General features: G+C 42.1%; 2 protein-coding genes across 3 annotated transcripts; one reads left to right on the top strand and one right to left on the bottom strand.

The window, feature by feature from the left end:
- Positions 1 to 721: 721 nt before the first annotated feature.
- zic4 (zic family member 4) lies at positions 722 to 6033 on the bottom strand. 2 transcript variants are annotated; one of them, XM_087789927.1, is made up of 3 exons: positions 4825 to 6033; positions 4099 to 4722; positions 722 to 1628 (listed from the first exon to the last, which is right to left on the bottom strand). In XM_087789927.1, exons 1-3 carry the CDS (start codon positions 5240 to 5242, stop codon positions 1201 to 1203), a joined length of 1470 nt encoding a protein of 489 aa, XP_087646053.1. In that variant the 5' UTR covers positions 5243 to 6033; the 3' UTR covers positions 722 to 1200. The 2 variants fall into 2 exon arrangements, with proteins under 2 accessions (XP_087646053.1, XP_087646052.1); XM_087789926.1 differs by having other exon boundaries at positions 4099 to 6033.
- A 2294-nt stretch (positions 6034 to 8327) lies between these two features.
- On the top strand, positions 8328 to 11958 carry zic1 (zic family member 1 (odd-paired homolog, Drosophila)). Its single transcript, XM_087789928.1, has 3 exons — positions 8328 to 9606; positions 9724 to 9887; positions 11041 to 11958. The coding sequence occupies exons 1-3, from the start codon at positions 8652 to 8654 to the stop codon at positions 11236 to 11238; spliced, it is 1317 nt and encodes a 438-aa protein (XP_087646054.1). The 5' UTR covers positions 8328 to 8651; the 3' UTR covers positions 11239 to 11958.
- The last annotated feature ends 300 nt before the right edge of the window (positions 11959 to 12258 follow it).

Raw genomic sequence — 12258 nt, 5'->3', positions numbered from 1 at the left:
TGCGCTTTTCAGGGCGCGGACTTGGCCCCATATCATTTGAGTTTGACTCGGCTGTTGCTTTAGAAATCTAAATTCACCGTGAGGATTCACCGTCGTGAAGAAAATGTGTCTTTGTGCCAAGTTCTCTTTGAAGTCTGGATCAGAATATTGTTGCCTTTGTCATTGTGCGCAGACTTTCAGAGAGCAAAATATAGAGACGTGACGGACGTGGAAAAGTTTTTTGTTAACAAACTGTTAAGAGGAAAATAGGTTGTCGAATTTTAAAGTTGGTGGTGTGGACTTTAATAAACTAGAAGTATTTTTAAACAAAACCACTTTCTCTTTTTTATTCAGACTTCTACTATCAGTTCAGTTTGTTTTTTAGATCCGTCGAAGCGTTTTGTCCGACTTTATTTTTTAAACATAATCGAACAAAAAACAAGTACGTGTATTGTTGTTAGAATTATAATAATATCTAAAAAAAAAATTAGGCGTTATTGTATCCACTAGAAAGTCAATTTAAACAAATGAAGATGTGCAAAATAACGCATAGTTAATAAATAACTGATTTATTCTGCTCTACGGAAACAACATTAAAAAATGTATTTAAAAAAAAAATAAGAGCGAATTTACTTTAAGATTTAGTTTTTCAACAGTGTAGATATATTTGGTGGAACCTCGACAAAAACATATTTACATTACAAATGTATTCAAACAAATTGTTCAAGTCAAGTCTTTTTCTCTTACAAGATTTATTCAAAATATTCACAAAGGACAAGGCAATTCGGTTCGCAATTTGAGTGCTTTTGGAGTTTAGACATTTAAAAAATAAAACGATACAAAAAACAAAGAATCACAAATTGTCCACTTCTTTACAATAAAAAAAACATGTTGAGTTATTCCAAAGGCTGGTATTCATTTACTGCAGGCTCATAGGATTGTAAACATTAAGGCTACGAATAACAACATCAACACAACCATTTTACAAATAAGTTTTCAAACATGCACTTTGGTTGGGTGATTAAAAAAAACCCTCGGATGTTGAAAAATAAATAGAATATTTACAGGATACATGTACATACATGCCGAGACAACACGCCACTGCGCCAACCATTTTCAATAGCTGAACCTTTCAAATATATTATCGTTAGAGTGGAGTGTGTCCACGTGGGGCTTCTCTAGAGGCACTGGAACCAGTTTGGGAACTTTTGTGTCTGTGCGCTAAAACGCGTCCCTCCGCTGCCGGTACTCCTCCGCGGGGTCTGGCGTGGAAGCGCCGCTGGGTGGGGTCTGTGGGCCGCTGGCCCCAGAGCTGTGACACACGTACCACTCGCTTAAATTAGCGGATTGCGAGGCCCCCACGGACTCTGACAGCGCCGAGGGCCCGCCGGGGTCCCTGCCCAGGTCCGAGGAGGGGGACACCAGGGACGGCGTGGAGGACTCGTATCCGGAGCTGGGCGGGGGGGACTTGCAGTGGACCTTCATGTGCTTCCTCAGGGAGCTAGGGTGCGTGTAGGACTTGTCGCAGCCTCGCACTTTACAGTTGTACGGTTTGTCGCTGGTGTGGACGTGGGAGTGCTTTTTCCGGTCACTGCTGTTGGCGAAGCGTCGGTCGCAGCCGTCGAACTCACACTTGAAGGGCTTCTCACCTGTGACGACACCGCACACCGTTACACACTTCACTCACCTCAAGCAGAACTTTGCACAGAAAAAGAAAACTGACATGACATGGTACTAATAAAATAGGTCAACAATTTAAACTTAACTACACACTCAAACAATAAAAGCAAGGACTGGAGAAAAACAATCATGGCTGTTTAAATTCCGAAATATTGTATGGGTTTTTAATCAACATACCACTATCTATAATTTGTAATAACATTTTTAATAATTAATAAATCCCCATACCATAATATCAATTAATAACAATCATGACATATATTATGAGTAATAATAACAATGAATACAAGAATAGTAAACACGTTCATAAACCTGTAGTAATAATAATAGTAATACTAGTAATAAGTACCAGTTAGTGTACATGGGTCAAATGACCTAAGCTTCTATCTTGGACTGATTCAGAGTCTGCACATCAACTGATTATGAGAGAAAATACAGGAGGGGAAAAAAATCTTAAAAAACAATCTGAATACATTACAAAATCATACAGTGCGTTTTCTCTCTCTCTCTCCTTCTCTCTCTCTTTCTGCTCCGATTACAGCTTTTCAGAATCTGTAATTGCCTCTGTCTAATTACACTTGCGGGTTGAATATCAATTTGACCTTCAGCTGTTGGGTTGAGAGAGCCAATCAAGGATATTAGTGTAGTACAAGAAAGCGTCGAGGAACAGACCCCAGGGGCAGCCCCCCAATCATAACCACACTTTGGGATAGGTTTTAAACATGATACCAAAGAGCAGGCCCCTTGGGAGTCAACACACAGAAATAATTTAGCAGATTTGTACTTAGGTAATGTGAGCAAATTATATGAATAATACATGGGGAAGTGGAGTCGAGAAGGGAGGGGGCGTTTAGATAAGGTCTGTGTGTTCAGTCGAGTCTGACTCGACACTTCGAGGACTATTTTTTTTTTGTGTGTGTGTCAGGGCTGCTTCCGAAATGAAATAGAAGCCTAATTGAGCAAAAGTCGGTCGTCTGCAGGGGAATCACTTGACAACTTGTTGCTCTTGGAAGAGGCACTCGTTCGTATCACTCCGCTGGAGACACGCTCAAAAACCTTTTCACAAAAACGCGTCCTTTTTAAATGGTGACACTGAATAAACATCTCCAGACGTACACACGCCACATCTGCACCGGAGGTGCGCCGCCCGCTGTGACGTGCGTGTCGTGTTATTGATAAGCTCACAGGCAAAATTCCTCGTCAATAAAAGGTGACCGCGGTTTCTAAGGCGCATCCAAACGTCATCATATTAGTTACACTGAAGACGCATGCCCTCCGACAAGCACTAGACGGTGCGTGGGCCTCAGTCTTTTGTGCTGTGGTGTAAACAAGAGGTCGGACCGTCAAACGCCTGAGTGAGCTGTACTATAATCCCCTTTGGGGCAACACTTTAGAGTAAGGGTCCTCTTGATAAAGGTCAACTGATGGTTCATCACAGTTTATAAATCATTTATAAGCTGCACATGTTCATGACTTATACATGTCAGAAGAATCGTTTTAGAATTCTAATGTATGTTTTAAGTGAAGCAATGGCGGTGTGTGTAGGTGTGTGTGTGTGTGTGTATTTCTCTGTGTGTGTGTGGGAGTGTGTGTGTGTGTGTGTGTGTGTGTGTGTGTGTGTGTGTGTGTGTGTGTGTGTGTGTGTGTGTGTGTGTGTGTGTGTGTGTGTGTGTGTGTGTGTGTGTGTGTGTGTGTGTGCGTGTGTCACAGTATGTGTGTGTGTATGTGACTGTGTGTTAATAGAAATTCAGTTAAATTCCATGAACTCAATGCCAAATGCCTTAACAACAAACTACCTATTTAATTTTAATGTATAGATAAGAGCAAACTATTCATACGTTCCTCTTAAACCTGCATGTGGATTTATTTTCTCACATAAACGAGAATAGAATAAAGTAACTGACAATGATTCATCAAAGATAAGATAACTTATATATTATTTTACTAACTTCTAAAAAACACTTTAATGTATAATTGCCATATGACCCCGAACACGTTGACTTGAATACTGTATTCATCCACAATATATTGAAATAATCTAAATAAGATGAATCAATTCTCAAGAGATCCCACCTTATCCCTGAGATCGAGTCACTTCATACATTATTAAATACATTTTTCATTACTAGAAACTCGGTTATGAAACATAAACACAAACTCCATTCGTCCTCAGTTATTACACACGGCTATACTTATGGAATATATTAAGGTGTTCACTCCATAGTTTATTTGTCAACATTTCTAAAACTATTAGTGACACACCCCCTGGTCTAGGAACAACATGCGGGCACTGATGCAGGTCCAACAGGTGCCCACTAACTCGCCATAAATCTTCAAAACACGCACGTGCAGCGCTCCGTATGGTAAAGATGACAATACGAACAGAATAATAAACACAAAATGCACAGATTTGTTTTTTTCAATTCCACTTTTACTGACCTGTGTGCGTCCTTTTGTGGATTTTGAGGTTCTCGGATCTTGCAAACACTTTCCCACAGCCGGGGAACGGACATGGAAATGGTTTCTCTCCGGTGTGCACGCGGATGTGATTCACAAGCTTGTACTTGGCTTTGAAGGGCTTGCCCTCTCTCGGACACTCTTCCCAGAAGCAGATATGGTTCGCCTGCTCCGGTCCCCCGACATGCTCCACGGTCACATGCGTCACCAGCTCGTGCATGGTGCTGTAAGTTTTCGAGCAAAGTTTTTTCGGGGCGAGCTCCGGCTCCAGCCATTTGCAAATGAGCTCCTGTTTGATCGGCTGCCTCATGTAACGGAAAAAGGCGCCGGCACCGGGGTGGTGGTGGTGCGGATGGTGGTGGTGGGCGCTCAGATTCATGTTCAGATTCAGACCAGCGTAACCGTGCAGAGGCGAGGAGAACGGATCCGCCCTGGAGCCCGGACTCAAATGATCAGACCGAACGTACATTTCTCCAGGTAGTCCTAACCTTATTTGTCCATTCAAAGCTTGGCCACCCGGTGTTCCGCTCGAGGTCTGGTCGTGGTGGAGTCCGGAGAAGAGGTTACCGGCGTCGGGGTGGTGACCATAATGTCCAGGATAGCCACCTGTTGTTGAGACAAACATTCCGTGGTGAGATCCTGCGGTCTGGTCGTTGAGGACGGGCATGGCTGGAGCTGTCAGATCTCTCCGGAGGAGATAGTCCCTACCTGCGGACGAGTGAGGCAGAGAGTACGGCACCGATGTCGCCTGAACCGGGCCAAAAGCTCCAGTTTGACTGGAGACCACTTCGCTGTGGCCTGCCATATGATGATTGTGGTGGTGGTGGTGATGGTGGTGGGGATAATGATGGGCTGGGCTGATTTTGAGGGCCGCAGAGTGCCCCATGTGTTCTGGCCCGAATGGACTCGGCCCCAGGCGGGGTTCCGCAGTAATCTCCCCAGGGTGCGAGTGAGCCATTGAGTGTGGATGGCTGCTGAACCCCGGGAAGCCTGTCACGCTCTGAGGGGTATGGTGGTGATGATGGTGATGGTGGTGAGCCCCTGCCAAGTCAACTAATCTCAGCGCCGTGTTCCGTTTGGAAAACGCAGGGTCCATCACGGGGCTTCCCAGTGCATCCACGCTCATTACTCTCCTAATTTTAGAACAACTTGACAGCAGGCAAAATAATAATGATGATGACAAATATATTTTAATCGCGGTAAGGAATAACGAAAAAAAAAAAAAAAGTTTATAAAGTTAAGTCTATCTGCAAACTACATGGAATCCCATTCGGTTGAGAGGCAGCAGCAGGACGCTTTGATACTGAATAGAGATTCATGGTAGGCGCTGCAGCCCGTGGAGCTAAACAATCATCCTGCGCTCTAATTGGTCAGAGCCTGGTGATTGACGTCACCAGTGACAGTTTCCAACTTGAAGAAAAATGTCTTGGTGACAGAGCGCTGTCAGCGCGCATGCGCAATGCCCGAGGCAATAAAAAAATAGCTGTTATATGAAAATGTACAATAAAAACTCCGCCAAACAAATCCTGTCACAGAGTCGCCTTTTCTGTGTCGCATGGCGGCATTTAAACAGCAACTCCGCCGAAACTTCGATCGCAAAAACCCACGGAATGGGATTTGTACGTTATGAAAGCGAAAAATAGCATAAAAAACGCATTAAAACATGTGTTGGTTTAAAAAAAAAAAAGCTGTTTAAGGCATTACGCGCGTTTTACGCGCGACGCAGTTCGATTTCTGTCGCTTCAAAAACACACTTTTGTGCCGAAAAAAACACGTGTTACTCTCTCAAAACTCCAGTATTTGCGTTCTATGTATAGAAACCTGTTTGATCTTCTATTCCAACGCGTCCACGTGGAGTCAGATGTTCGCGGAGGGAAAAGTCCGAGCTGCCACCGTCATTTTCCAAGGAGAGAAAATGCAATGGACCGGACCTGTTGTTATGATCCGGGGTAATTTTGCTTTAGTCTCTGGACGGCAGCACATGAGGGTCACAGAAGGGGGCGTCCATGCAGTCTTACGTTGAATATTAAACGTGAAGGTACTGTATATAAGCGCGGATATTTATCTTTTTGCACTTTAGCACTTTAATCCGATTGTTTTGGAAGTCGATTGAAGAGAAGTGTGACGTTTAGTAAATAAATAATTGTCTCTCACTTTGTTTTTCAACCTTAAATATAAACTATGTTAGCTTTTTAAACTATAAAAGTTGTGACTATAATGTATTATTTACTATTTCTTGCTTTTGACTATCTTAACACGCGTTTTCCTTTAATACTGTCTTCCATAAACATCTTATTTAAATCTTAAAAGAGAGAAAATCACATATCTTGCCTTTGTGGTGTGTTCTTATAATTATTTTAATTTTGAATATTTGTTTTTACATCCACTTCCTTTCCACTATTCGTATTATATGTCAGTCGCAAGATTTGCAATAAGAAAAAAGGAACGTATTAAACCAGACGCTGGCACCAGTGGAATGAAAGTATTTTGTGTGTGACAATTGATACGTCAAAGTCCTTTCTGACAGAACCGCAGTCTTAGCGGGGAAATATTCAACCAGTGTGAGAGAAGACGACTTCAAAAAGTTGTTTAATAAATGGCAATGAGTACGAGCCTCGCTGCTGTGCAGTAAAATGTCCAAACTTTTGTATTTCTTGTCCAAGTTGTTTGCGCACACACGTTGCGTTAGACTGCAAAACACACCGGACTCGTAAAAAGACACAGCCCTCCGGATTATTTTCTTAAACTTAAAAAAGCATGAACAAGTTTTTGGATGACATTTGAAAGTTCGGTCAGAGTGTTCGTTTGAATCTTGGCTTCTTGGTGAAGAACGATCATGAATTAAAGTGTAAAAGATGTGTTGTGAAATATTCAAAGAGGTACATTTATTTACATTACAAATGTTATATTTGTTGGTCTATGTGACAAGACTTTCTTACCGTTGACACCTGTTGGTAGTTCCAGAAAAAAAACAGATAATCTCAAGTAGGTGCACTAGTTGGTCAACAAAAGCGTTGATCCATTCAGACTGACTTGTCTGGAAGAAAGTATCCAAGTAGCCACGAAGATATTTTAATGGTTGGTATGACACGTCCGTGCATGTGGCTTTGAACTCTGGCAGCCGGAGGTTCCTGCAGGGAGCGCCGCAAATCCCACTTGATAACAGCCCACAACGCTTTCTCTTTTACGCACAGGCCATGCATAATTTTTTTTCTTACCAAATTGGTTAACTATGATTCTTTTTTTTTGTTGTTATTGTTGTTTTTTCTTTTGCAATAACAGACTTGTGTTCACCTCTGTGTACACTCGGACCGGTGTGATGGTGTGGAAATCGAAAAGACAGATGTTGCACTGGTGTGAGTGGAAACTGTGTCCAGAAGAACAAGGAGGCTTGTGGCAACAGTAAGAAAAAAAAAAAAGTAAAACCCTGATCGTGAAGTTTTATAATGTTAGTGTGGTGACAACCTCAAGGAGAGTGACATGTCCAAATCTGGAGGACACACTTTTGGGCGACGTGTCGCATCAATGAAATACCAAGAAATATCTAAAAATGTTTATATAAAATTATATAAATATGTAAACATTTAAAGCATGTTTTTTTAACTTGTTCTTGCAAATATGTATTATTTTGTATATGTTATAGTGCACATGCAGTGCATGCATGCATGGGTAAACAAAAAAGCATGTCTATTTTCAGTTAGATTGGAGTGCTTTGTCATGCAGGATTTGAACCCAAATGAAGATTCTTCAATGGCACTTTTAAGACTTCGAAGTTTCAGACGTGTGTTTATTTTGCATTCAATGTAACAATGTATGAATAACGCATGAATGAAAATCTTTTTCTTTTTTTTTACTTCTTTAAACCTCGTATTTTCATGCATAAATCCCATTTCTGAATGCACAAATAGCCACCTATAGTCCATGGAAAGTAACAGTCATGTTGCAGCGAGTGAAAGTGGGTTACTGAGGCTGCATGGTATGCAAATGTTCATATTTGTATTTCAGACAGATAGACAGACAGATAACTGGGCAGATCTGCTTCCTCACTATCTCTGGGAGTGATGATGCGAGAGGCCAATAGAAGCGTGGGCCCTGCTCCGTGGATTGTTATTTGGTGAATGTATGTTATTGGGGGAGTTAGTGGATGAGCCAATGGCCGTGCGGCTCCGGGACCATGTGACCGCCCCCTCCTCAACCATTCATCAGGGCTGGACTGTGTTGTCTTTTCAATTCATTTATCTGCAGGAATGATTGCGACTATCAGTCTGGAGCTCACCGCCTGACTGAGGAGGTGAAAGTTGAGCCACAGGAAGACAAACCGCACAAAGGCAATATTGCGTGTTTACATGCTCGTGGACGCGCCGTGCATGGGCATCTTCAGCAAAAGAGAGGAAAAGTGCAGGGCAGATCAGTGGATTTGAGAGTTTGCTCAGTCGAGTGAGGTCCAATAGACAGTGAGAGAGAGGGGGAGGAAGAATATCTGTGCGCGTTTTTTTGACTCCTCTCTCAGTCGTCTCGGCGAGTGAAGACTGAAGATGCTCCTGGACGCTGGACCGCAGTATCCCACACTAGGAGTCACTACTTTCGGCTCCTCGCGGCATCACTCAACAGGCGAAGTCACGGAGCGAGAAGTGGCGTTGGGGATCAATCCCTTCGCGGACGGGATGGGCGCCTTCAAGATCAACCACAGCTCCCACGACATCGGCACCGGGCAGACGGCGTTTTCCTCGCAGGCGCCCGGGTACGCGGCGGCCGCCCTCGGGCACCACCACCACCCGACCCATGTCGGCTCCTACTCCACGTTCAACTCCACCCGGGAGTTTCTCTTCAGGAATCGGGGCTTCGGGGACGCGGCCGGAGCGCAGCACAGTTTGTTCGCCTCCGGGAGTTTCGCGGGGCCCCACGGACACTCGGACGCGGCGGGCCACCTGCTCTTCCCGGGACTCCACGAGCAAGCGGCGAGCCACGCGTCCTCCAACGTGGTCAACAGCCAGATGAGGCTGGGCTTCTCCGGGGACATGTATGGACGGGCCGACCAGTACGGGCACGTCACGAGCCCGCGCTCCGACCACTACGCGTCCACGCAGCTGCACGGCTACGGCCCCATGAACATGAACATGGCCGCGCACCACGGAGCCGGGGCCTTCTTCAGGTACATGCGGCAGCCCATCAAGCAGGAGCTCATCTGCAAGTGGGTCGAGCCGGAGCAGCTGACGAACCCCAAAAAGTCGTGCAACAAAACTTTCAGCACGATGCACGAACTGGTGACCCATCTGACCGTGGAGCATGTGGGGGGGCCGGAGCAGACCAACCACATCTGCTTCTGGGAGGACTGCTCCAGAGAGGGGAAGCCCTTCAAAGCCAAATACAAACTTGTGAATCATATCCGAGTACACACGGGGGAGAAACCCTTCCCGTGCCCTTTCCCCGGCTGTGGCAAAGTCTTCGCTCGATCAGAAAATCTCAAAATTCACAAAAGGACACACACCGGTAAGAGCCTGCTCACGTGGCGTCTAAAAACATAAATGTGTATTAATAAACAAAAAAAATCAAACTGTTTTTATTCATAGATGGAGGAAAATATCTCATTCTTGTATTTTGTTTCAGGTGAGAAGCCTTTTAAGTGTGAGTTTGAAGGCTGCGACCGGCGATTCGCAAACAGCAGTGACCGCAAGAAACACATGCACGTCCACACGTCCGACAAACCGTACCTGTGCAAGATGTGTGACAAGTCCTACACACACCCCAGCTCCCTCCGAAAACACATGAAGGTAACAAACACACACGTGTTATATTTTGTATTTCATCCACGCATCTTATAGCAATTCTAGATAAAATGTAAAACCATTTTTTTCTGCTAGTGCAAATATTTTTTAGAATGTTTAAATACATTTTAGTTTAATTGTGAAACAATAATTTTACGGTATTTCAATGTGCCTTATTGTGTGTGTGTGTGTGTGTGTGTGTGTGTGTGTGTGTGGTGTTATTTTAAACACAACTAAATCTAGTTTCACTTACTAAGTATTTCAATGATTTAAACACACAAATAAGATCTTTAAAACACAATACAATTAATGAAATTATGATCGTGTGTTGTTGTTGGCTTTTTTATTCTTCATAGTGTTGTTGTTGTTTTTATACAAATTTAAATAAAAGTTTTATTTATATAACATAACCGTAATGTATATTAATAAATCAACCAAATACGTACGTTAAATATTTATGCGTAGTCTTTTCAGTATTTCTTAATAACTGACACTCGCTTCATTTCAAAATACTGTCTTTTTGTCAAACGTATTTAAGGAATGTTGTTGATGTAATTTCCGTTATTATTTTACAACGAAAATAATAACGAAAACTAGTTAAATGTGTCCTTTTTTTTTACTTGGACTAAATTTAAACAGAATAAATGCATTACTTGATAACGTATTTAAAGACATACACTACAAATGTTTATTGTTAAAGAAACAAATTCCAGTTTGAGGATTCATTTGAAGGTTAATATATATATTCACAAACTCCGTGTGTATTTTAAAGAGTTTTAAATTAACAAACCACAACAACGTATGCTTACAATGAACATTTATTTATACGGTTTATTTAAACGTCTTTAAACTTCAGCTACTTTGTATACAAAATATATTTATGAATTCATTTTTTAGTCATACATTTAGTAAAGAAACGATTGAAAATAATTGATGTTGCTTCTTTAAATTCGGATCTCGTGTTTTATTGTTTCTATTCTCTCACATTGACGTAGAAAAAACTCTTTTTTATTATCGAAACAGACACGCCATTTAATTGCCCTGACACGTTTCTTTTAGCCAAAACGTCAAATAAATGAGATTATGTTTTGTCTCGTTCGGGGTGACACTGATTTTATGATGTTTCCCCTTTCATTTAATTTAATTTCTGATGTTGCAGGTCCACGAATCCACTAATCCCGCGTCGCAGCCATCGCCTGCGGCCAGCTCAGGCTACGAGTCCTCCACGCCCCCCACCATCGTGTCCCCGTCCACAGAGAACCAGAGCAGCACTTCGATATCACCAACAGCCTCTTCAGTCCACCACACCAGCAGCCACAACACGCTGACGTCCAATTTCAATGAATGGTACGTGTAAATATAGCGGTGGGGTGGTGGGACTGCGGAATCAAAAGACTTTTATCGTGGAAAGAATCACCCCGTCCCCCCAAAAAACGAGCAATTACTGGCTGTCCTCACTGTCATGCATGGACAATTACAGACAGGAGGACAGCTCAACTATTATTTTTACTGAAAGACTCCAAAATAAAAGCATGTTCTGGATTTTTGTACATAAATATTTCACCAAATGTGGGGAAATGTATTTTATTTTGTAAATATCACAAGGGAATTTGTGTAAAATGTGCTCCCTAGATATATGGAAAAATGCTTTTATCGGATTGACTGAAAAAGAATGTTATAGTTGTGTACCAAAATGTGAATTATTCAGTATTTACAGTCTACGACTTCCTCTTAGTATTTCAATGTGCTTTTGTAGACTACAGTGCAACATCCCTTTTCCGTCCAATTAAAAAAGTAGCACAGTATCATTGTTGTTATTTAAATGTCATGTCGATTAAAAATGAAATCGTGTAGTGAAAAAAAAAACGTGTCGACCTGTTCATGTACGTGATAAATATAAACAAAAAATATCTCTTGTCTTTGTCTGGAAGGTAAAGTAGCTCAATTTTCCATATTTATCCGCATGTGATGTTAGAAATGATCGATATTTATGGAGAAATGCGCTCGTATGTAATATTTAGTTTCAAAAATAAATGTTTGGATACATTTTTCGTACTATATTAAAGGATTGAAAATACTGGTAAAAGCGTCGAAGGTTATTTGAGTGTGTGTAAGAGAGTGTGTGTGTGTGACAATTCTCGGACAGGCATCCCTCTCATTCTTCTTCTCCTTCTTTTTTTCTCTTTTTTTTTGCATCTTGTGTTTATCCCAAATTAACATTCAGCACTTTGCCCCGCAGTAAAGCGCAAATTGAATCGATTCATCACGCCGGTTGTTCCTCGGTGTAAACCAGAATCGTCTTAATTGTTCGAGAATCTAATTTTCAAATCTAATTTATTTTCGGGATTTCGTCGTTTTTTTTCTATCTCTTAAAAAA

The sequence above is a fragment of the Callionymus lyra genome, chromosome 4, assembly GCF_982586985.1.
Source record: "Callionymus lyra chromosome 4, fCalLyr1.hap1.1, whole genome shotgun sequence".
NCBI classification, from domain to species: domain Eukaryota; kingdom Metazoa; phylum Chordata; class Actinopteri; order Syngnathiformes; family Callionymidae; genus Callionymus; species Callionymus lyra.
The sequence above is the reverse complement of the archived record's forward strand: the minus strand, read 5'-3'. Positions and strand labels throughout refer to the sequence as shown.

What these genes read in the sequence shown, in the direction of transcription:
- zic4 (XM_087789926.1), bottom strand. Translation starts at nt 5,242, where the DNA reads ATGAGCGTGGATGCACTGGGAAGCCCCGTGATGGACCCTGCGTTTTCC. An exon ending in CCACAAAAGGACGCACACAG is followed by an intron (nt 1,629 to 4,098) that starts GTCAGTAAAAGT and finishes GTGTCGTCACAG; the next exon opens with GTGAGAAGCCCTTCAAGTGT.
- zic1 (XM_087789928.1), top strand. Translation starts at nt 8,652, where the DNA reads ATGCTCCTGGACGCTGGACCGCAGTATCCCACACTAGGAGTCACTACT. An exon ending in TCACAAAAGGACACACACCG is followed by an intron (nt 9,607 to 9,723) that starts GTAAGAGCCTGC and finishes ATTTTGTTTCAG; the next exon opens with GTGAGAAGCCTTTTAAGTGT. An exon ending in CCCTCCGAAAACACATGAAG is followed by an intron (nt 9,888 to 11,040) that starts GTAACAAACACA and finishes CTGATGTTGCAG; the next exon opens with GTCCACGAATCCACTAATCC.